The 20,752-nt window shown below is 47.4% G+C and overlaps 1 protein-coding gene and 1 pseudogene across 3 annotated transcripts; one reads left to right on the top strand and one right to left on the bottom strand.

The window, feature by feature from the left end:
- Positions 1-1,081: 1,081 nt before the first annotated feature.
- Positions 1,082-9,117, bottom strand: LOC136522740 (auxin response factor 17-like). 3 transcript variants are annotated; one of them, XM_066516550.1, is made up of 15 exons: positions 8,356-9,117; positions 7,940-8,249; positions 7,158-7,276; positions 5,472-5,570; positions 5,327-5,383; positions 5,077-5,232; positions 4,856-4,940; positions 4,674-4,764; positions 4,398-4,562; positions 4,205-4,327; positions 3,897-3,972; positions 3,565-3,712; positions 2,273-3,453; positions 1,736-1,926; positions 1,082-1,632 (listed from the first exon to the last, which is right to left on the bottom strand). In XM_066516550.1, exons 2-15 carry the CDS (start codon positions 7,995-7,997, stop codon positions 1,437-1,439), a joined length of 2,745 nt encoding a protein of 914 aa, XP_066372647.1. In that variant the 5' UTR covers positions 7,998-8,249; positions 8,356-9,117; the 3' UTR covers positions 1,082-1,436. The 3 variants fall into 3 exon arrangements, with proteins under 3 accessions (XP_066372647.1, XP_066372650.1, XP_066372648.1); XM_066516553.1 differs by lacking the exons at positions 7,158-7,276; positions 7,940-8,249; positions 8,356-9,117 and adding an exon at positions 5,738-5,839; XM_066516551.1 differs by lacking the exons at positions 7,158-7,276; positions 7,940-8,249; positions 8,356-9,117 and adding an exon at positions 5,687-5,708.
- A 1,456-nt stretch (positions 9,118-10,573) lies between these two features.
- The window catches only part of LOC136524424 (protein FAR1-RELATED SEQUENCE 5-like), a 31,802-nt pseudogene continuing 21,623 nt past the window's right edge, over positions 10,574-20,752 (top strand).

The raw sequence follows: 20,752 nt of genomic DNA, 5'->3' as shown, positions 1-20,752 counted from the left end.
TAAACTTAATGCATCTTGATGATCAAATATTACACACTTATTGGCATCAAAATAGATCGTCTCTTATTTTCTTCACCGAGATTAGAAGTAAAATAGTGAAAACTGTGGATTATGTATAACTGCATGCTGTGGGCAGTGACATTGGTAGTAGAATTTTGCTTAGGCGGAAAAGGCGTAAGCACAATGTGGCAGGCTGAGATTATTCTTTTTTTGATGGAACAGGCTGAGATTATTCTAGTGGTGCATCACAGTATGACTCATGCTTTAGAAACTGGTAGACATGTACCACACTCCTCTGCCCCCCTCACCACTGACTGATTTTCAGGAAAGGGAGGGAGGTCACAGGTGAGGCTCACCCGATCCATCCATCCATCCCCATTTCCTTTCGTTTTCGCCCTCCCTTCCCTCGACGATTTTCACCGGTGCAGTGCGGGCACCATCAGGTGTCAGATGAGATGGTGACACAAGACATGGGGATGGATCGATGCTGGACCCCCAGCCCCACCCAATTTGCAGGCTGTCACTGTCCCAGCGGAATGGAAGGAATGATGCCGTGCCCCTCGTCAGAGTCGTCCCTCCTCCCAACTCCAATCCCCATTTGCCAATCCGGATGTGGGTCTGCGTCTGCCTCCACACTCCACAGGTTCTAGCCTTCTAGGATAAAAACGCCACAACAGTCACCAGACAACAACTCCCTACTCCTCCTACTTCGCGCAAGAGGCCAGGCGCCAACTGTCAGTAAAAGGAACAGTGACTTTGGACGCTACTACAGATCTGGAAGAAGCGAAGGCGATGTCAGACAGGTTTACAAATGGAATGGTCATCAGCTCATGCTCTTCAGTGGCAGCGAGTGCTACCAAACTTTGTCCTGGACGCTGCCCCTGCTTGGAATGGAGCACGTTCCACTTGCCAATGGACAATGGTGCAACGCTCACAGGATGACAGAACAGGACCACCCCCTCCCTGCTGTCTGGTTGGTGCATGCCACAATTGCTCAGTAGAACCAAAAACGCCGTCATTCTGTAGCTCTGCAGGAATATGAACAAACCAGGCATGTGCTTGTTGTATGCTACTAGGCAACAAGAGGGCTATTACCTGACCGATCATTAAAGGGCCTGGCTACATTCACAGGATTAGTATTTCTCCATACAAGAACAAAGTTTCAGCATGTATACCAACGGCGGCGCCGTCGGTAGTTTCTACTTAGGAGTTGATATCATACGAACAGAATTATTAGATGGTACATAACTTGCAGAGCTAAGGCTTGGTCCGCGCTGAACTTCCATTCCAGCTCCATCCATCCCAGGGTCACTAGACCATTGGAAGCGCAAAACAACCTCATGGGTCGGGTCGCTGACCAGCCCTCAGCCCTCCTAATCTGAGGGCATATAACTTGCTGCTGCTGCTGCTGCTGCGGGCGCCCTAGGTTCTGCTCATCAGAACTCGACCGACCCGACGGACGCAATCCCGGTGCTCAAGCTTCTCGACTCCTGCCTGCTAACGTAGTCGTCACAGCTGTTACCTAGCCTCCGCGCAGGGGCTGAGCTCAGGAGCTCCAGCCCCTGCTTGCCCATTTGCTGCACCTCCTGCGGTGAGAGTATCTTTATGAAAGACACCGTACTCACGAATTCCCTGCGGGTTGGGTTGCAAAGGGCAGCAATGTGAGGAAGAGTGTGGAAAAGAAACACATGAAAGTGTTCAGGATGCATCGTCGAGACAGGTCGTGAGAACTTACTGCCAAGGGTCGTCGCCCATGAGAAGGACGTCCTCCTCACGGTCGACGAATACAAGCTGCCAGCCTGATCTCAAAGGGTCTTCCAACTGGCCCTCAAGGCCAAATAGGCGCCCTAGTTCCCTACGGAGCTCATGATAGCTACTAAACCTAGTGATATCAAGCGACCTTCCGCAGGTTCCAGATTTGTAAACCTGTTATTCAAACAGAAGCAAATGTGTAGTAGATTAGTGACAGTGTTGGTTATAATAGATTAGGGAGAAAAAAAACAGAACTTCTCAGAGACTAGCTTCTTCGATCAAGTGCAAACAGGTATACCATTGTTTTCTAATAAAATGCTCTACAAGCTTAATTGCGTGATTATCCATTACATTCAACAGATATAATGGTTAAAACTTGTAAAGCATTAGCAGTGCACAAATTTCAGACAGTTGTGAGCAAATAGTTAAATATTCTGGCAATAACATGTGCAGCACATAAAAAATAAAGTTCAATTCACAAAAGAAACATGGATCCCTTCCCAATAAAAAAATTACTCACCTTCACAAAGGTCGCTGGTGGTCGGTTCATTTGGTCAGAATTATCTGAACATGGCGGCACATACCCAGAATCATCTATGCAGCCTGAAGAATTTAGAGTATGATCCAAAGGAAAATCATTCTGGGAAGGGCTCAGGAAATTGGAGGTGGAATAAGGTATAGCAGTTGAATCATTCCCATTTTGGAGACCAGGGATGCCTCCTTGCATTAGCAGTGACTGCGAATCTATACTAACACCAAACAAGAGGTGATTTTGAGGATCAGAGTTCACATCTTGATCCACCAAACATCCTCTTCCAGGAAGTGGTGCCAACACAGAGCTATGAGGTATACTAGCTGGTGTAGAGTCCAATTGTTCCATCTGGGACAAAACCTGGGGATGAGAAGGAAGCAAAGGCTCCACCGCAACTCGCTTCGATGACCATGGGTCGGGGACAGGTATTGCAGTGGGCCTCGGCATACTGAGGTGAGAAACTGCTTCTGATGAGAATGGCCTCAGTGTATTTTGCATGGTGTTGGATGGAGATAATGAGCTCACATTCGTGTCTGTAAAGCTCTGTGCCTGTGAGAATGGTAATATTGTTTGCAGTGACACAGGTGAAGACTGAGAGGCCGACGACAGCTGAGAAAACGCTGATAATGCATTCGATACAGACTGGTAGTTGGTCATGTTCTGTTGTTGCATTTGTTGATGTTGAGGGACTTGCAGACACTGTGATTGCTGCTGCTGCTGTGATTCTTGCTGTTGTTGCTGGGGTTGCAGCTGGGGCTTCTGCTCATTGAATGACTGGCTGCGTTGGAGCTGCTGTTTGAGGAACTCAGACTGACCCTGCGCTTGGATTGTGCTCTCGGAGATGTTTTGAAGGTATGGCTGCTGCTGAAATTGAGGCTGTGCTTGCTGCAAAATCTGACTTGAAAGAAGTGGCGCGGCCCGGCCAGCTATGTTCTGTGGCTGCTGGAACTGCAGCATTGTGGGTGATGATACCTGCTTTGTTGGATCCTGGAAAGCAGCTGTGGCCATCGCCTGATACATGTCAGGTTGCAGACCAAGTAAGGAAGCATCCAGCCTTGGCTGCATCCAAGGGTTCATACCAAGTCCACCAAAATTTAACGACTGAAAACCAGGATTTGTGGTATCTCGAAGCCACATGAGAGAGTTTGCCAGGTCATCATCCTTCCCACCTACGGATAGACATCACATGAAAGGTTATTGGCGATATAATGCATATTGCAAAATTATTTAATAAGCTAACATATCTACAAAGGCTAGCTAAACATAACTGCACCTCATACCATACAGAGAAGGCAAGCCTGTTGGCCATGGACGCTTGAGCCTGAGCGGAAAAGGAGATGGATACATTGGGAAAGTTGTCAGTGGCTCAATCTCCCATAGTGACACCCTTGGCTGTCTCTCACCAGCAGTTGATTCATCCCAGCCAACCTATATTCATTCACACGTAAATTTTGTGATCATACAAAACCATGAAGTAGGTATCTCTGAGAGAACAAACTTTAAGGGAGTACTGTAGTATCGTTTTTTCAACTGAAAATTTGCAACAGACATGGTTGACAAGGGCTTGTATAGTAAGCAGAGGAAACAAGAGAAGCACAGGTCCAAAATATACCTTAACAGAACGCCAGTGTGAATTTGGCCACCGAACAGAATCAAGATCACTGATTCCGGTAATTGTCCCCATGTATCTGGAATTGAATGTATTTGATCTGATTAGACTGCTAATACCACTTATGACTGCATATACGGTAGTTCAAAGGTATGTTGACATGCGGCCTAAGCCATAGATCTTATTGGCGAATGCAGTAATCCTCAAAACTAGACAAAGGCAATGTGTAGGAAAATGGTAGAGAAAGAAAAATTAAAATGAACTAAGAGGTAAAACATAAAAGGTGAAGTTGCAAACAGATTTGAACTTACCTCCTAACGCTAGACTCTTCTGTCTCAAAAAGCATCCTGAAACGCATCCCCACAGATATACGGGTATGATACACAGCCTTAACATACTTTGCAAGCGGTATGACAAACTCTGAAGGGCTTGCCCTGCAAAAGCAAATGTTAAAACATTTGACACGAAAAACGCCCAAAAAATAAGTGATTATAGAGGTCCTACCTTGGGTTATAGAAAATTGTAAACCGGCTATTTGTCGAAGCAGCATGCGCAGCTGCAGCAAGAAGACCGATATGCATGCTATCACTTGATAAGACTGAAGATGGCATGACTGTTTGTGGCCGATTTGCCCGACGAATTCCCAGCAGAAGCTGGTTATTGTCATTCCTGACAACGCAATGAGACATAAAATCAACCAAAAAGAAACTATCTGATTGGAAGGAGAGGAAAAAAAGAGAGAACAAGTGATTGTTTGGAATGCCGGAAGTATGAACATACCAGATAAAAAGGACAGAGTCACCAGCAACGAGTCTCTTTGCACTTACAAAGACACTCCAGCCTGTAGTTAGAAGATGCCGCTTTGGCTGACCTGCATTAAGGACAGCAGTTCAAAGGTTATGCAACAGCCCCTAGAATGCACAGCAAACACAGTTAAAAAGGAAAAAAGAAAAACTGCTCACCGCGAAAGATGTGACGGAATTTCCACTCGTTTCCATGAAGATCTTTTGCCATCAACTCCTGGCATGGAGGTTGCTGGGTGAAATCCTACATAGTATTTGGCAAATTAGATCAATCTGTGGAGGAAACATAAATAATGAACTTGAAACATGAGAGAAGTTCACTTTCTGCGACAAAATCAACATAAATAATGAACTTGAAACCTGAGAGAAGTTGCACATACCAGTGGAGGAAACACTTTCTCAGCTGCTCGACGGGGAACAGAGAACCCACCATGGGTACTTGTGTCACTTGCTGTTAATGTTTTGCAAAAATAGTTTGTTGGCTGTTTATTGGCCGAACCTAATTCTGCAGGTAAATATGGGTCCTTCAGTTCTTGCTGCACAAAAAGCAAGCAAAAAATTACTCTTCATAGATAACAAGAGTAGTTTGCATGATATATGACACAAATAGACGGAAACAAATTAGTTTACCGGGTTGAGTGGTTGTAGTGTCATCTGTGCATATACCTCATCTGTCTCTGCATCAGCCTGAAAGAAGGGAAATAACACAGATAATGAAACACAAATCTAAAATTACTCAGCTTAAGGAAAAAGTGTTCCACGGTCCCAAACTTACATGCATAGTCACATTATGAAGTTGGCATATAAGCTGTGGTGGCAGATTAGGATAATTGGGGATCTGAGACTCCATTTCCTTGTTTGTTGATGCTGCCACCTGCAGCAAAAATTCACCAAAAATAAAATAGTGTAAAAAAGGGAGAATTTTTCGAGTTTTCGAAATAGGGAAAATTGGTTTCATAGCATTGAAAGATCGCCATATCCGGAAAATACCATCAAAACTTTGCTGCTCCGTAAAATACCATCCAAAGAATGCGACGTCACCTCGATATAGCATTCCGTCACGTTTGGTGCAAACGTCGCCGCCTCCGTCAAGCTCCTCTCCTTCTCCTTCCTAAGCTGAGTGCAGCCGCTGCCTCTCCTCAGGTGGGACCTGCTCCAACGGCTGCCGCTCCAGAGGGATAGAGCAGACCGGTGACGACGGCAACGGCAACGGCAAGGCTCTGCGGAGGGTGTCGTCGAGGATGCAGCACCTCGTTGACTTCGCCGGGAGGAAGTCGGTGCACAACCTCATCCTCCGCGACATGCTCATGCTTGAGAACCAAGTCCCGCTCTTCCTCCTCCGCAGGATCTTCGAGCCCCAGTGCGCGTACCCCGGCGAGGCCGGCGAGCTGCTCCCGCGGATGGTCACCGGGCTCATGAAGGAGCTCTGCCCGTTCAAGATGGTGGACACGTTCCCCGCGATTGAAGTCAGCAAGAACGCACACCTGCTCGAGGTGCTCTACTATCTGCTTGTGCCCAAGCCATGACGGCGCGGCGGAGGCCGTCGCCCACGGCAGTAGCCGCGAAGACGGCTACGACAACGAGGAGCAGCCGGTGGACGGCGCTGGCGATGAAGAGCAAAAACATGCCGCCGGCTGCGAGTATGTGAAGCAGCTGCTGCTCACCGTGTCCAGCGTGGCGTCGGGGCTCAACAGCGGCCTGGTGCGCTACGTGACAAGGCCGATCGCGTTTGCTATCAAGGCACCGTGGAAGATGCTCACCGTCGTGCCGGGGTTCTCGGCGATGAAGCAGCCCGTCGAGGCCTTCTTCATGTCCAGCACCGACGCGAGCACGCACGCCCCACGACCCAAACGGCGCGGAGTCTTAGGGGGCTCGGAGCTCAAGCCCGGCGCCTGTGCTTGCCTCGCATGCTGCCGCCGAGCACTCCAGCGCCGCCGCGCTCGCCCTGGCTCGCCAAAGATGCCTCCGCCGGAGCTGCGCCGCACCAGCCCGCGATTCCACCCACAGCAGTCAGACGCTGAAGCTCGCCGCCACGGGCACCAGGGCCTGCCCGCCGCCACTCTGCTGCCCGGAGCTCCCCGCACCGGAGCCGAGTGCGGCCAGCACGGAGGACCACTCGGCTCTCTTCCTCTAGAGCGGCAGCAGTTCGAGCGGGTCCCACCTGGAGGAGAGGCAGCGGCCACACTCACCTCAGGAAGAACGGGAGGGAGCTTGACGGAGGCGACGGCGTTTGCTCTGAACGTGATGGAATGCTATATCGAGGTGACGTCGTATTCTTTCAATGGTATTTTGCGGAGCGACAAAATTTCGATGCTATTTTCCGGATACGGTGATCTTTCGATGCTATAAAACCAATTTTCCCTTGGAAATACTGGCAGGGGATAATTTGGGGTTTGAAGCTTGACAGCCAAACTGGAAGAGGACATAGGATTCACGGGCATGGTGAGCTTTGGGCACAAACCTGTTCGCTGTGGCCCTGAGGGAAGTACACAACCCGGCTACCCACCGCGGGCAAGGAAACAAGCGGGCCGGCACAGGCATGCCACAACTCCGAGTTCAGACACTTGTGCTCCTCCACAGCTGCAATGGCAGAAGAATTTGTTTTGTTTTGAGAACAAGACTGAATACTGAAATTTCTTCAGGAACAAAATATCAAGGGAGAATGAACTGGTGACATATGCTTATGCCAACAAAAAAAAATCTTTGAGAAAGTGGATGGTACAACATAAATTCCAATTCTAAGTGCATAAAATTGAGAATCAAGAAGGTGTATTAACTTACAATAAGTGTCCTCAAACTGGAATGATAAGGGAACTATTTTACATCTTATTAATTTAAAATAACCAACCACTCGAGTGGAAATACATATCAATCTATTCCCGGGAAGGAGAAATATCAAGAAATCAACAGACAGCAAGAACTAATAATAGACAAAAGAAAAAGGGGGCCAAAATCGAAAGAAAAAACGGTTCCGAGTTCGTGACAGTAACGCCTTCAAAAGAAATCATCAAAACAAATCCAGATAACCCTCCCAAATCAAACACGTCGCACTGGGTCGCTGCTGCAGGGTCACACACACGGCCACAGAGCAGGTTTAAACATTAAAGCGATGCATTTAGGAACAAACAGAAACCAAATAGCAGTCAGGAAACAACGAACGGAAAGAGCATTAATTAATGAACGAACAAGACACCAGCGAGAAGTCGAAGTCGGCGCAGCAGTGCAGAGCAGGCGAAGGAGTACCTTCCGGCGAGCCCGACTGAGCCGGGAGGACGCTGCCGGACGACGACGAGAGCCTCATTTTCGCCCGTTGCCGAAGAAGCAGCAACCGGGCCGCCGATCCGATGATGAGGGCGATATAAGAGCAGCCGGCAAAGGAAGGCGAAGAGGAAGGAAAGATTCCTCCTTTTCAGGCCCAATCACAGCGCCTTCCCGAAAACCATTCGCTGCTTTCCCAGTTCCTCCTCGCCAAGTCACCGCGAGAGGGGCAGGCAGGCACAGCCTTCTCTCCACCGGCGCGGCGCCCAAGCAAGCGCGCCGCAATCTTTCCCTTCTATAATCAGAGGAAGGAACACAAAGTTTGTAGCATGTCACTTGCTTGGAAAGGTCGGTCTGGCTGCGATATTTGAGCGGCGGGAATGCGCAGAGCAAAAGGTTACCTTGTCCCGGAGCCGAGAGACCCGGCGCTGGCGCCTCGGGCGCCGTCGCCGCTGGGGTCGATCGATCCGAGGAGGCAGGCGCGGCGTCAGATCCCGCGGCCGCGAGGTCTGTCGAGGGCAGTTAGCACCGCGCCGCCCTCCGGCAGATCCGCCCGGCGCCGGGGAGGGGCGCCAAGAGCATGCTCGCCCGCTCGCCGCCGCTTCTCCCCTTCGCTCCCTGCTCCTCGCGGGCGCTGGGGCGCGGCTGCAGCTGGTCTGGCAATACTACTACTACGCAGAAGAGCTTGGGAGAGGGGCTGGAACTGGAACAGTTGCAGCCGCCTTGCAGGGAGGGAGAAGCGCCCCTCTGCTTGCTGCTCTGATGCTTTCGCTCCCTTGCTTGCCCGCTCGTCTCGTTGCTTGCTTTCTCCCCCTCGGTCTCGCTCGCTCGCTCGCTCCGGCTGGCCGCTGCTGCTCCCAAGTTCGTTCTCGGGGTTTTAACCCCACCCCACGAGTGGTGCTCCTCTTTTTCAGCTTTGCTCTTGCTGCGGTGCTCCCCCTTCTCTCTCCTCCCCTTGCGTGAGTTTTGTCAATTCTCTGTGTCCTTGCTTCCTTCCACTCGGCTCTACTACTACTCCTCGCCTAGTACGGCGGCTACTGGTTCAGTGCCTCTGCCGGCGCCTGCGCGCGACGTGCAATCGCACATGTGCAGTGCTCGCCGTGCCGCACCCCCAAGGGCCGCCCAACCTTCCTGACCTCCCCTCACGTCCTCATCGCTCGGTCGGTCCTCTCTTGGCTCGTGGCTTACTAGTATGCTTACGCTGATGCTTGATTGGGAGGTGCTTAGCCAAACTGATCCCGCATTTATGCCTGACCTGGTACGGAAGCACGATTAGCACTGTGGGAACTCTGTGTCACTACTACAAACACAGTCGGGGCCTGTTTAGTCCCAAAATTTTTCACCTTAAAGTGTCACATCAAATCTTGTGGCACATGCATGGAGTACTAAATGTAGAAAAAAAAAATTAATTGCACAGTTGAGTGAAAAATCACGAGACGAAACTTTCGAACATAATTAGTCCATAATTAGACACTAATTGTCAAATACAAACGAACGTGCTACAGTAGCCAAAACCCAGAATTTCCAGTTATCAAAACGCGGCCTCCGCCTGTTGGTTTGGCTGTGGCTTATCGTAAACGATCATAAATTTTCAGTCGGAACAGTATTTTTCTCTCACACAAACCTGCCAGCAGTACTTCTTCACGAACCAGCGACGATAGGAACCAGCCAACCGAACAGGCTGAGACTGCTACAGGAACCGGATGCTGTTGCCAAGGACTACTGTGCTGTGCTGAGCACCAAGCAGTAGCGGGAGCCGGATTCAGTGACTCAGACTATTCGTTTGGCTGTGGCTTATCGTAAACGATCGTAAATTTCCAGCCAGAATAGTATTTTTCTCTCACACAAACCAGCCAGCAGTACTTCTTCACGAACCAGCAACGATACGAACCAGCCAACCGAACAGGCTGTTAGCTTCTCCAAGTCACAACGTAACATACCTCCTTGTATCTACCATTCAATGTGAATCCAAGGGCTGGCAATGCTTGCATGTGATCTAGGTCTAAAAACTACTTTTTCAGGAGCACGCGACAGCCTCCTCGGCAAAGCGCGCGGACGGACGCGTTTTCCCGCGGCCGCGCGGCTCCGCTCTCCCGCCACCGGAGCTCTTCCACGCCGTGCCGCTCCGGTCTCCTGCCGTCGCAGCTCTCGTGTGCTGTGCCACGCCGCGCCGGACCTCAGGCGCCGCCCTGGCCCAGCCATCGCGACACGCCTCGTTGCCCTCCCACGTCGTGCTGCCCCGAGCCCGAGCAGGTCGACACTCGTGGAGGAGCTCTCCAGTGTCACGCCGCCCCCGCCGAGGAGAAGGTCGAACTCATGCTGCTGCTTGGGCGCCATCGTGGAGGAGGGTTCAGAGGTCAGCCTTTTCAGTAAGCTTCTCTTATTTCGATGACTTTCACAAATTAAATTTCAGTCAAACAATGCTTATGAATTTTAGATTCGAGGAACCAATTTTAGGTTAAATTGTTCGATTTAGTGATAGGATTATCATCTGCTATAGTTTTATATGCAGTTAATATTTTCATGCACACTGTTATGGTATTGTTTGGGTTACAAAATTAGTTAATGTTTGGATTCCAGAACACAACTTTTGTGTAATTGCGAGTGCTGTGGAAAGGAATGGCAGAATTCATCCAGGAGACACCAAAAGTTGGTTTTAGGTTTAGAAAACCAGAGGAGGCTTGGCAATGTTGGATGACATATGGTGGTCGTATGGGCTTTGATGTGAGGAAAAGGTATACAAATGTGAGCGGCTATGATCGTAAGGTGACTTTCATGCAAATATGTTTGTTCCAATGAGGGCCATCGAAGGAAAGGACTAACAGACCATGTGACAAAGTGTTTTAGAGCTAAAACAAAAACTGATTGCAAAGCTCGAATGACTCTCACATTAGATCGAGGGGAAGATAATTATGAAGTCACTGATGTTGTGCTTGAACACAATCACCTCCTTCACTTGCCAGAAACTCGCCACTTGATGGCATCGCAAGAAAAAATTTTAGACTTACAAGCATTTGAAATTAAAACTGCTGATGATTCTAGAATTAGGCCAAAAGCTGCACATGAGTTGGCTAGTCGTCAAGTTGGTGGACAGCTTAACCTCAGCTACACTTGTCGTGATCGCAAAAATTATTTGCAAAGCAAACGACAGAGGGAGTTGGCTTTTGGGTAGGCTGATAGTATGCTGAAGTATTTTCATGACAAAATCTCCGAGAACCCATCATTCCAATATGCTTTGTAGCTTGATTGTGAGGAGCATATAGCCAACATATTCTAGGCTGATGCAAAAATGATCCTTGACTATGCACATTTTGGTGACGTAGTGATATTTGACACTACATTTGGCACAAACAAAGAGTATAGGCCATTTGGTGTTTTTCTTGGGCTCAACCAGTTCAAAGAAACCACTATTTTTAGTGTTGCAATACTCTTTGATGAAACAGAAGACTCTTTTACATGGCCCTTTGAGACTTTTGTAGCTGCACATAATGGAAAACAGCTTAGAACTATTTATACAGATCAAGATGCAGCTATGGAAAAGGCTATAAAAATATGTTCATAGAGTCATACCATGGTTTGTGCACCTTTCACATAATGCAGAATGTTGTCAAACATTTGTCTGCAGCAAAGGGCGAAGATGAGGATGAAGATGAGGGTGAAGAGGAAGATGAAGAATCTCATATTCTCTCTGATTTTAGTGCTTGTATGTATGGCTATGAGGACAAGGTAGAATTTCAAGAAGCATTTGACAATATGTGATCTAAAGTGCGTAAGCAAACTTGGTTAGATAGTATCTGCAAGCTGAGAGAAAAGTGGGCTGAATGTTACATGAAAGATGTCTTTAGTTTGGGGGTGAGAAGTACACAACTAAGTGAGAGCTTCAATAATTCATTGAAGAACCATTTGAAATCAGATTTTGATATTGTTAGATTTTTGAAGCACTTTAAGAGAACAGTGGAAGAAAAAAGAGATAAGGAATTGGAATCTGAATTTGAAGCAAGGAAAAAGATACCAAGAATGCGAATGTGCACACCTATGTTGGTGCAAGCAAGCAAAGTGTACACTCCTGTTATATTTCAAGCTTTCCAGAGTGAATATGAAAGATCCATGGATGCATGCTCTAGGCTGTTGGATGGAGATAACATATATGGTGTTTCTATTGGTAATTTAAGTGGTGATATAAGTTTTGAGGAAGAGCGGATAGTGACAGGTGATCCTTTCAACCAAACAGCTTCATGTAGTTGTGGAATGTTCAATAGGACAGGAATATTGTGCGCACATGGCTTGAAAGTTCTTGATTTAATGAATGTAAAAATATTGCCAACACATTATGTTTTAAAGAGATGGACTAGAGAAGCACGCAATGGAAGTATACAAGACAGGCAAGGAAGAAAAGTTTTAGAAAATCCAAGACATGAAGCTCAACTCAATTACAAATGTTTGTCTTATAAATTTATGAAGTTGGCAAACAAAGCAGCTAGCTCTCTAGAATGTTGTTTGTTATTACACAATGCATTGGATTGCCTTGGTACACAACTGGAGGAAAAACTAAATGTTTCTTCTAGTGTCATGAATGAAAAATCATGTAATGACCAAGAAAATGTTGAGCCAAATGTGCAACAAAGAGATGACTTGCTTAGTGCTGCACAATTGAAGAAAAAGGACATTTAGTCCAAAAACTCAAGGCGAAAGAGAACTTGGATCGATAAGTTACACAAGGTGAGGCGCAAGTCGACTAAATCTTCTGTGGCAGCAAAGAAGATAGCAAAGGTGTGTTGCAGACTTGCAGCTATAATTTTAACATTTCTATATGTACTGCAATCTGTAAACTAAGTAGTTGACATCCTCTATATGTTGCTTTTTTAGATCAATCTCTATATGTTGCTGTTATCCTAAATTAATTATATGTGCTTCATTGGCAGCAGCAAAAGAAAAAAGGTGGTACAGAGCCTCAAGTAGAACTAGAACATGATGGCAACAACAAAGAAGTTGAGCTTCAAGAGTACGCTGTTATTGGGAATTTTACCTAGCTCATAATAGCTGTAACTTTGGCAAATGTGGAGCTTCCAGATCTGTTCTAGCTTCTAAAGCTAGTTAGATAGTATTTTGGACATAGTTGACTATAGTATTTTGCGGGATAACTATAGCATTTTGTGTAGTATGTCACAATGCCAATCAATACAAATGTAAGTAGTTCATGGTTGCTTTTAAGCACTTGATTAATTATGCTCTTGTTGCTACTGTTAGGAAGCACCAAGCAATAGCATAATTGAATTGCTCCAGTGACTTGTTTGTCAGCCCAAGGCTAATATTTGGATAATCAGTACTCAGTGACTTGCTTGTCAATTGAAGCCTAATATATTTGAATGATTTAGTGTTATGCACGTGCTCTTTTTTTCTTGTGCTATGTTTGTGAAAGGTCCTTGTTTGGTTTTGGTAATTGAGTGACAACCTAGGTGGACTAATTATGTTTATGTGAGATACACAGATGATTAGTCCACAGATACATATGTGTGAGCAACATATGCCATGAAGGTGAAAATGGCTTGGAGATATTTCAAAGCTCACACATGTGATGATGAAGGAGCTTAAATGCACATGAGACATGACATTGAGTCATGTGATCAAGGTGGAGAAGATCAAGATAAGACTTGGCTTGATGGACCGATTGTAAGCGTGAAGGGCAAGTCAAAGGCTTTGGAGTGATAGACCGCGTGGCGGTGAAGCTTGAGCAAGACTTGGCGCCGATGAACGATGACAATGGTGAAGAGCAAGTAAAGTCAAGATTGATGAACCAATATAATCACATGATGATATGAAGTGGATCATATCATTGTTGATCATGTTGGTGCATGTGTTGCATCAACATTGGAGGAGATGGAATAGAATGCGCAAGGCAAAGGTATAACCTAGGGCATTTCATTTCACCGGTCATAGGTGTGTAGAGAAGTTTATGACCAGGTTTAGGATAGATGGCCGTACTATCAAGAGGGGCAAACTTGTTTGCATATCGGTCATCTAGTGCCACTCGAGTGATCTAACTTTGCATTGTCGCTAGGATCGAGTGGCGTGGCAAGTTGAGTGGCTAACATCCTTTAGGAAATGATTGTGAAAATGCTAATACACATACACATGGTGGTGTACACTTGGTGGTGCTGGCATATTTACAAAGGAGGTGGTGTTTGCAGAGATGAGATCGGTGGGATTCGGCGCTTTTGGGAAAATGGAATGCCTATTTTCTATTGTGTCGGATGCAAATTCTTGTGGTTGGCTCATTGGAGCAAGGGTGAAGAAGTTAGAAGTGAGAACAAGTTGATCGTGAAGATGCTAGCGTCGGTCAACTGACCGGACGCTGGATCTAAAAGCACCGGACGCTGGCAGGCTGCGTCCGGTCAGGCTGACGTACGATGACACAGAAGCTGGAGTGTGACCGGACGCTGGCTGCGTCCGATCAAGTGTGACCGGACGCATTCGGTCGAGGTCGGTACCTTACTGGAAACGACCGGACGCTGGGGTTTCAGCGTCCGGTCAGTTGTAGCTGCTGCGTCCGGTCAAGTCAAGTGACCGTTGGAACCGGGACATGTGGCCATTTGCGGGCGACCGGACGCTGAGGTCCAGCGTCCGGTCAACATGACCGGAGCGTCCGGTCGGCCCGACCGTTGCCCAGTGAAGGGGTAACGGCTAGTTTAGCCCTTGGGGCTATAAATAGAAGTGGCCTTCGGCCATGGCTGGGGTGAAGCACCTCAAGGGACTTAGTGTCCATGCTTATGAGTGCTTGGGAGCTCTCCATCACACATATACTTGATAGTGATCATTCGATTATGTGAGTGAGCGATTCTAGTGTGATTGCATCGTGAGGTTGCATCGAGTGGCACTAGGTGATCGAGTTGCAAGCTGGTGGTGCTTGTTACTCTTGGAGGTTGCCACCTCCTAGACGGCTTGGTGATGGTCTCCGTCGAAGCGCGCAAGAAGCTTGTGCGGCGCTCCGGAGAAGTGCTTGTGAGGGGCATTGTGCTCGCCCCGCGGGACCCGCGAAGAGCAACTCTAGTAAAGCATGTCATTGAGCTACCCTCACTTCCGGGGTAGGTTCTTGCGGCGCTCGACGTGCGGGCTTAGCGGGTGATGCTAATTAGCCGCCGAACCACCAAGTGAGCGGTCGACACAACGGGAACTAGCGTGTTGGCAAACACGTGAACCTCAAGAGAAAAATCATCGTGTCAACTTTGTTCTTCCCGTTGGTTTGCATCCCCATTACACAAGCTTGCAATTACTTTTATACATATTAAGCTTGTGTAGTTGCTCTTATAATTAGATAGCTTATGTATCTTGCTAATTACCTTCTTGCTTGTGTAGCATAGAAGTATCTCCCTTGCGTGGCTAATTTGGTTTTAGTAACCTTGTTAGTCACATTGCTTAGTTTGTGTAGCTAAGTATTTGCGCTCACTAATTAGACATTGGTTGCCTTGTTATTTAGCATTGTTAGTGAGCATCGTTAGCTTTGTGCTTTTGTTTACTAGCATGTGTAGGAGCTCTCTTGTTGCTTAAAATACTAGTGGCATAGGTTTGTGTAACCTTGCTCTTAGAATTGTTTAGGAGAGCTCTAACTAGCCCGGCACCTTTGTTGCATAATTGTTATCTTTGCAAGGTGCTAGTGAACACATATAGTGGGGTATAGTCTTGGCTAGACCGATAGTTTTAATTCCGCATTTGTATCGGTTAGCCGACGCGATTAAGTTTTAGAAAAGACTATTCACCCCAATCTAGTCCGCCATCTCGACCCTTCAGTTTGTTAGTACTAGCGGCAGCTGAGAAGTATATCACTGATTGATTAATTCGTGATTGATTAATTCCTATTATTGTTGTTGCGGAGGTCTGTTTTCACAGTTGAGAAAAAGGCTAAGTTTTGGCCTTGGGTCACTTGCAATCATTGTCACTCTTAGATTTATGCTGGACGACAAGTACAAGAGGTAAGTTAGGCCTGGTTTAGTTTCTAAATTTTCACCCCAAACTATCACATCAAATCTTGCGGCACATGCATGTAGTATTAAATATAGACAAAAAAAAAATTAATTGCACAGTTTAGTTGGAAATCGCGAGACGAATATTTTAAGACTAATTAGTCCATGATTAGCCATAAGTGCTACAGTAACTAACATGCGCTAATGACGAATTAATTAGGCTTAAATAAATTCGTCTCGCAGTTTTCAGGCGAGCTATGTAATTAATTTTTTTTATTAGTATCTGAAAACTTCTTTCGACATCCTTAGAACATCCAACGTGATATAAAAAAATTTTATTTCGTGAACTAAACGCAGCCTTACGTTGTGACTTGGACAAGCTAAGTCACTGAATCCAGCTCCGCAGTAGCGTGGCAAGAGTGACGCAGCTCCGCAGTAGCGTGGCAAGAGTGACGCGCAGGCATCCAGATCCAGGCAATGGCAGCAGACGCGGCTGCAGTTTGCGTGTGTTTTGACCGCGCGCCTAGGTGACGGTGACGCCCTGCTCATTCAACCAGCCGGCGCAAGCAGTTGGCAAGTGTAGGGAGTGTAGGTGCAGCGCGTGTTTAGTTTCAGCAAGTTAGAATTTAGGGTTATTGTAGTACTTTCGTTTTTATTTGGCAATTAATGTTCAATTATAGACTAATTAGGCTTAAAACATTTGTCAGGTAATTTCCCATCAAACTGTGCAATTAGTTTTTTTTTTCATCTACATTTAATACTCTATATACAACCGTAAATATTCGATGTAATAGATACTGTAGCATTTTTTAAAAATTTAGGATGAAACTAAACAAGCGGCTGTCCTACTCCTACGAGTACTCGCTCTCAGTCTCCCCTCCGGCACTTTTTGACTTGAAAATACGGAGCGAGGCTGGAGTACGTACCTGTACCTGTAGGAGTAGTAAATTTTGATTGGACTGGTGACTGGCTGTATAGTCGCAGTAAATTCACCGACAGCAACTCCACTGACGAGTGACGACGATCCGTCCATCCATCCATGCATCGAACCTGCTGCTAGCTGCAGCTAGAAGTAGCAGCCTAGCACTGCAGTAACAAAAAAAAAAAAAAAAACATGTGGTGGTGAAGGGGGGAAACGACTGCAACGGAACTGTTCCTGTCGGCCAACAGTTGAAGACGGAGGCGTCCAGGAGCGAGACCGTCGCCGCCACGGCGTATTGTACGTACGCGCGCGCGTCCTCGGCCTATACGACGATACGAGGACGTACAGGGATGCGTCGGCAGCTCCTCTCGTTTTCCTGCGCGCGACAGCAACCGCTGCCGCCATCGATCCGTCGGGCTCGAGGCTCCGGGGCGGAACCTGACTGGGAGCTCCTGCTCGTCCTCCTGACGGCGATAGCTCTACCTGGGGAATCTTTTTCTTTAACTTTTTAAAAAGGAACTGGTGCAAACCGGAACTTGGCTAAACTTGAAAACTTCTGATCAGATCCACTCGATGCTGATCCAATAAATAAGGTGAGAGATGAAACAATTTTTTGTCTAAACCCTCCCACCTACCGTCCTTTTTTCCAGAAAACCCCCTTGCGATCCGCATGCACGGGCACCGGTCGGTTCCTCGCGTGCAGCGATTCCGCCGTGGAAGAGAGATGCGCCGCCAGAACTTTCCTCATGTGCAGGCGCCGCTGATCCGTTCCTCGCGTGCAGCGTCGCCCCTGCGAAACTTTTCGCCGCCCGTGGATGCGAACTGATCCGTTCCTCGTGTGCAGGCACCGGCAGTGCGCCTAGCCTGATCCGTTACTAGCGTGCAGCAGTGCCTGGGCTTCGACGTGCAACAGTGCCTGGGCGATCTGTTTCTCGCGTGCAGCAGTGCCTGGGCTTGGACGTGCGCCCGGCCTGGTGTGCTCGGCCAGTTCGTTTTTGCGTGCGTACTGCCATCTGTGAGGTCCAGCGCGGCCATCTGCGTGTGTACTGCCATTTGCGTGCGTAGTGCCATTTGCGTGTGTAAGTTCTTTTTAGTGATCTTTGTTTTCGTTTTCGTTTTCGTGGTCCGATTTTCTTTTTGTTTGATTACAATTTCTGTCAATCTGATTGTCAGAGAATGTACTCGGACGGCGCGACGATGCGGAACGACGTCGACAGCCAACAACAGCAAGAGATACAGCAGCCATGGACAGGGAACCACGCCCTCTCTGAAGTCGTCGCTGTTGATCCCGCCGTCGCGGGACTTACAGGAAGAAGTTTTGAGGCCGCCACCATGGATCAATTCAAGCCTGTGGTTGGAATGATGTTTGATACACTTATAGATGTGGAGAAATTTTACAAATCATATGCACATGAAGCTGATTTCTCTGTTCGTGTTGGTCAGCACAAGAAGCAAAATGATGAAATATTATTCGGACGGTATTATTGTTCAAGGGAAGAGTACAGGAAAGGAGAATGAAAAAAATTTTATTAATGAATCCGGGAAAAAGAGAAAGACGCATAATGTGATGGAAACCAGATGTGGTTGTGAGGCACATATTGTTGTCAAGCTTGGCACTGACAAGAAGTATCGGATAGCTTCAATGGTTGAGGAGCACAACCATGGTTTTGTGTCACCAGATAAGAGGCATTTGCTAAGATTCAATCGTAATATTAGTGAGAGAGCAAAGAGTATCTTGTTCAGTTGTCACAAGGCTAGTATTGGCACCTCACAGATATATAGACTTCTCCGTATCAGTGAGAGTGGGTTTCAGAATATTGGATCCTTGCTTGCCGCGCGCGCACACCTGACGGCAGCCGCGCGCGCACACGTACGTCCGTCCTCGCTTGATCGCTTGCTTGCCGGAGGAATGGATCGGAGCATGCCCCCACTTGGCGTTCGGACAGAGGAACCCGCCGCCCTCTTGCCGGCCGGTGGGCAACGGCAACGGCAACGGCAACGCCATGCATGCCGCATACTCCGTATATGCTTCGGAACGAACCCACTCGGCCGGCGAGCCAATCTATCACTGCTTGCCGCGGTGCTGACGGCATCCATCCCAAGCAGCCCCGGCCCCCGGGGGTGTCGGCGTCGGCCGTCTGCTACAGTCCTGGCGCCGACGACAGGGGTACGGCTGCGGCCGGCCTGCTACAGTCCAAGGGACATGTGCCGACTGGTGTGCATGGTACGGTGGTCGTCACCTGCACGGCGTACGCCGTGGCCCGTGGGCAACGGCCAGGCCGGGGCGGCACCGCGCATGAGTGGTGACGAAAGCGTCGTCCGTTGGGCTTTTTTTTAGTTTTTTAGATGTCAAACAAAATAAAGTTTAATCAAAATTATATAAAAATACTATATAGAGCACTGTTTATCTACTATAGTGAGGAGCCATAATAGCAGTGATCGGCTACGTCTGCACGTCTGCATGGCACTGCAAGATGGTGCTCGTTAGCAGTCAGGATTCGATCACAATGTGTTTCACAAAACGACATAAAAAATGGAATCCGGCCCTGTGGGAGAGCTAGGTCTCGTTTAGATTGTAAGTTTTTTCACTCTCTCTCCACCACATCAAATCTTTGGACACATATATGGAGTATTAAATGTAGATAAAAAAATAACTAATTACACAGTTTGATTGTAAATTACGAGACAAATCTTTTAAGCCTAGTTAGGCCATAATTGAACAATAATTGTCAAATACAAACGAAAGTGCTACAGTGCCAAATACTAATTTCTAACCTCAATCTAAACAAAGCCCCAGTGAAGTTACCATTTTTAGTTTTGCCAACTGTAACATCTGGACTCCTGTAGCAGGAAGTTGGTTTATGGTTTGTGAGGAGCCCCTCCCAAGCAAAGCCTTAATAATAACCTTCCGACTAAATAGGTAGGAAAAAAAATTAGACCATCCATTAGATAAGATCGGACGGTAGAAAAATATAAAGTACCTAACTAAAAGTACCTAGATGTACCAAATAGGTAGGTATAGTGCCAAAATAGGTGGGGCAAATACTAAAATAAGTGGGACCAAATCCTAATTTTTGTTAATTAGTTAAATTATGGTAAAGGGTAAAACAATAATTCATTATCTTCCATGCCTAAACGGTAACACCCTTCCGACCCTTCTCCCGTCGCCGTGTATATGCAGCGGTCAGGTCTGCCGCCACCGCCGCTCGCCCAGCTGCAAGCGCGAGCGTGCTCCAGCAGCCGCCGCGCCAGAAGAGAACGCTCGCCAGGTGTGCCGCCACCGCCGCTCGCCCGTCCGCGCACAGCTCTGCCTCCGCTAGCAACACCATGGCCACCTTGTATGCCGCCACCGCCGCACATCCAGCCGCGCACGCGCACTACGCTCAGCTCCTCCAGGAATGCCATGGCTAGCTCCGTGCCTCCGTCACCGGCCAGCCGGCAGTTTTCTAAATCATGATGCTATTCCGCGTTGCAGTATGCACGGACTGTCAAAAAGCTCGGCTTCCCAGCTCCGTTCAAAGACAATGCTTTTGTTGCTTTGATTCCTTCAGAAAGGAAAATGATTCCTGCCCTCTCACCTTGATTGATTGAATGGGTTCTGATGACATGCTTAACTTGGTAACGGCGGGTTCAGACATCTGAAAAAACTGACGTGCACTGTGCTGTGGAATCCGTGTGGTACCTAATGTGAGAGACCAAAGAGATAATTACCAATATAGCCTGACGAATAATCTTTTTCACTAAAATAGCTAGCAAATAGAAAAATTAAAGTACCTAAAGTACCACCTGTACTTTCACAACCATCGTAAAAGAGCTCTAAACTAATAAGCTCCCGTGCTATATGCATGACGACATCCATAAGTTTCTAGATTAAGTGCACTTTCTTCAACTATTAATTAAAACCGGATAAATTAGGTC

The sequence above is a fragment of the Miscanthus floridulus genome, chromosome 18, assembly GCF_019320115.1.
Source record: "Miscanthus floridulus cultivar M001 chromosome 18, ASM1932011v1, whole genome shotgun sequence".
Lineage (NCBI taxonomy): Eukaryota > Viridiplantae > Streptophyta > Magnoliopsida > Poales > Poaceae > Miscanthus > Miscanthus floridulus.
Note: the sequence above shows the minus strand (reverse complement) of the source record. Positions and strands in the feature narration are given on the sequence as shown.

Excerpts from the sequence above, each read along its gene's own strand:
- LOC136522740 (XM_066516550.1), bottom strand. The coding sequence starts at position 7,997 with ATGAGGCTCTCGTCGTCGTCCGGCAGCGTCCTCCCGGCTCAGTCGGGC. Across the intron at positions 5,233-5,326 it reads CACTACAACCACTCAACCCG|CAAGAACTGAAGGACCCATA; the intron begins GTAAACTAATTT and ends CTTTTTGTGCAG. Across the intron at positions 1,927-2,272 it reads CACCAGCGACCTTTGTGAAG|GTTTACAAATCTGGAACCTG; the intron begins GTGAGTAATTTT and ends TTTGAATAACAG.